Below are 3,735 nucleotides of genomic sequence, written 5' to 3' on the forward strand. Positions count from 1 at the left end.
GCTCTTAGCTTGGTGCACACTATGTTCAGAATAAGATTTGATTTTTCCATCCTGACTAAATGATGCTAAAAATACGCCAATTTCTTGGTGCAGCTTTAATTTTTAAGCTGCTTCTTTGAGGCAGTGTTTACCCACGCTGTATACTAACTGATTAAAGCCACTTAAACACCCTCTGCTGCTCTAAAGTAGATGCTGCACTTCATCTCAGGTCCCCAAATGTCAGGGGAGAGAGTTAAAATCTCAAGTTTGTTTTCAAAGTGTGAGCGTTTCATCACGTCTTGTCCCATTTTGTTTCCCGTTCATCGTAGGTCTTTCACATGACGTACGATCTTGCCAGTGCCATGGTGCGAATCATGAACCTGATTGGCATGATGCTGCTGCTGTGCCACTGGGACGGCTGTCTGCAGTTCCTGGTGCCGATGCTGCAGGACTTCCCTCCGGATTGCTGGGTCACCCGGAACAAAATGGTGGTAAGGGAATTATTGGGCAGATTCGAATCCCAAATCCCAAATCCCAAAATAACATTATGTTGTATTCAAACTAGGGCTTCAACTAATGATTATTTTAGTTATTGATGAATGTATAGGTTATCCTGAGGATTAATTGGATAAAATGACTTAATTTAAGCCTCTTTTATACAATATTATATAAACATGCAAATAAATAAAACAATTTAAATAAGAATTTATTTATTTTTTAACCTAAATTGCAGCATTTCTTTAGTGTGTGCTAAGCTATGCCACTTAAGGAGTTCTGGTAGAACATACAGCTCTGGAAAAAAGTAAGAGGCCACTTCAAATGATCAGTCCCTTTGATTTTACTTTTTATAGGTATATGTAAAATGAATATTTTATTCTGTGAACTACTGGAAACATATCTCTGAAATCCTAAGCAAAAATGTTGTATTTATTTGCAGAAAATGAGAAATGGTCAAAATAACAAAATAGATGCAGAGCTTTCAGACTTTAAATAATGCAAAGAAAAGAAGTTCAGATTCAGTTAGAAACAACAATATTAATGTTTTAACTTGGGAAGAGTTCAGAAACAATATTTGATGGAAGAAGCAGGAGGTTTTTAATGGGGTTCATGCAGTGGGCTCTTCATTTTTTCCACAGCTGCATTTATAGATAAAGGTTTGTTTTATATCTTAAATGCAAAATGTATATATTTTGTACAGTTTTGCATGATTTAAGGCTCTGACTATGTTGTTCTTTACAGGCTGTATACTCCAGTTAATGATTAATCAATTACTTAATTATTTTGATAATCAATTAATCACGATTAAACCGATTAATCATTTCACACCTACAGACTTAACAGGCCATATTTGAAGGTTTTCTACTCCTCATTAACATACTGAATATTAGTGTTTAAATGACTAAATATTTTTACTCTTTCTCTTCTTGGGCATTTTTCTTTTCTGATCCTCTGTGTATTGATTGGTGGAACAGAAGCTAAAGTAAGTGCTAGCATGATATTAGGAACACTAACTTAAACATAAGCAGTTATGGTTCCCAACAGGCAGGATAAAATGTTCACCACTTGGACTCTTTTTTCTGAAACTCCCAACAAAGCTCCCACAGACACGATGCAGCTGCAGTATGCTGCAGCGTTCTTACTGATGAAGTTTTTCTTTCCGCCTCCACTTCTCCTCCAGAACGACACCTGGGGTCAGCAGTACTCCTATGCCCTGTTCAAAGCCATGAGTCACATGCTGTGCATCGGGTACGGCCTGTACCCGCCCATCGGCATGGCCGACGTCTGGCTCACCATCCTCAGCATGATCGTGGGCGCCACCTGCTTCGCCATGTTTGTGGGTCACGCCACAGCTCTGATCCAGTCTCTGGACTCCTCCAGGAGGCAGTACCAAGAAAAGGTGAGATTTGTTTTGTTGTGTTAGGATACCTTTAAGCAGCTGAACCTTTAGAAAAAGAAATGCTCCAATCCGGCAGATTATGATATTATATACACAAGCATGTCACTAGCCTTAATAATAATTCATAGTAAAAATAAACTGTGTTCTTAAACAGTCTTAAATTTCACTGTCTAAAATTAATGCCTTAATTTTTTTGAAATGTAAGTAGGCGTTAAATATTTTAATCACAGGTCTTAAATTTTGTGTTGGCTGGATTTGTATTTGTAAGGTTTTTAATTTCTTTTTTTTAACTCAAGACAGTTAAGGCTACTGCTAACAAGCTGCTAATATAGCTTTGGTAGGTAGCTAGATAGCTTTTTGCGTCTTTTATGGGTATTTTTAGCATATTTTGCATGTAAGTGCAATTTTATATGTATATGAAATATTGTATTTTCTTTTGTACATTTCTGTTCTCACACAGATCTTAAATTTTATTCAAAATGATTTTTAAAAAATCCTACATTTGAGTTGCTGAAGCCTGCAGAAACCCTCCATGCAATTTGTTGACATCATCCCAATAAACCAATAAATAAACCAATCCCAATAAGTTGCACTGAGGTAATGTGACCAAATCTGAAAAAGCCTCAAGAGGTGTGAATGTTCTTGTAAGGCACTGTATGTATTATATTAACATAACAAATACAATTTTATGTCTGGTTAAAATCATGTTTTTCATTTGATGACAGTTCGCTAACCCTCGTTACAAATACTTATTTTTCACCTAAAGTCTGTTTAAATATTTATAGATGGGCAGCAGAAGCTTCACTGTTTTTTGATGTGAAATGGTGACAAAAACCTTAAAAAAATGAGGAATATCCAGGGGAACTCGCTATTAGATCTCCATGTCCGACTCTGTGAGGGATAAAACGAGATAAGGCACAGATTTAATAACCTCAGAGCAGAGGCTTATGGCAGGAAGCGCCATACGTACACTGGGTGCTGTGATCGTCGGCGCTGGTCTGCTGGTAGAGTACACTGCTGAAGGACACGCTGGTTAATGTCATTAGCTGCAGCCTGCAGAGCACAACTGTAATTGTCAGATGGGGCAGAGCCACAACACCGCACTGCGAGCAGGTTTCACAGATGGCCTGACAGTTGACTGTTAACATAATGAGATACATTATAGTCCACCTCTGAGCCAGCACATCAATCAGGTTAATATATTCATTCTGACATGACTTTGCATTTTGTCTTTGCAGGAGAAGCAGTCGCTTTAAAGCTGCCGTTGCGAGTCGGACTCTTGGAGCGGTTCTGAACGGGTTTTAAAAGTTGAAATCTTGTTGTTTTGTCACAGTACAAGCAAGTGGAGCAGTACATGTCCTTCCACAAGCTCCCTGCTGACATGAGGCAGAGAATCCACGACTATTATGAGCACCGATATCAGGGCAAGATGTTCGACGAGGAGAGCATCCTGGAGGAGCTGAACGAGCCGCTGCGAGAGGTCGGTTTACGAAAATGTGTGAAGCCCAACTGAGTTTGGATTCATAGAAGTCGTACCATGTCAGCATAAATGAGAGCATCCCGTTCTCAATGATGCTCAGATAATTATTGATATAATCCAATATGGCTGCCTTACTTTCCATGATAATGTTAATAGTGTTGTAATCTGATTAGTAACGGCTGTATGAGGGCAGAGAACCTTATTAACAGAGCATTAAGCTGCTTTTATAATGATTGAAATATACACATGAAGCGTCGAGATCACCTCACCCAAGTAAAAACTAAATAAAAATACTCAAAAAAATGACTGTTTGTGAAACAGCTGTGAGAATGCTAATCTACTGAATGGACTCACAGAAGATGCTAGAGGGAGCTGAAGA

The 3,735-nt window shown here is 38.4% G+C and overlaps 1 protein-coding gene across 1 annotated transcript; it reads left to right on the plus strand.

The window, feature by feature from the left end:
• Nucleotides 1-312: 312 nt before the first annotated feature.
• On the plus strand, nucleotides 313-3,356 carry LOC106943923 (potassium/sodium hyperpolarization-activated cyclic nucleotide-gated channel 1-like; the record flags this gene model as incomplete). The annotated part of the gene is made up of 3 exons (XM_015027217.1): nucleotides 313-470; nucleotides 1,658-1,876; nucleotides 3,210-3,356. Coding segments are annotated over exons 1-3 (519 nt in total), but the record flags the coding sequence as incomplete, so codon positions are not given.
• Nucleotides 3,357-3,735: the final 379 nt, after the last annotated feature.

This window comes from Poecilia latipinna, unplaced genomic scaffold (assembly GCF_001443285.1).
Source record: "Poecilia latipinna isolate Pla-1442-1.1 unplaced genomic scaffold, P_latipinna-1.0 Scaffold6411, whole genome shotgun sequence".
NCBI classification, from domain to species: domain Eukaryota; kingdom Metazoa; phylum Chordata; class Actinopteri; order Cyprinodontiformes; family Poeciliidae; genus Poecilia; species Poecilia latipinna.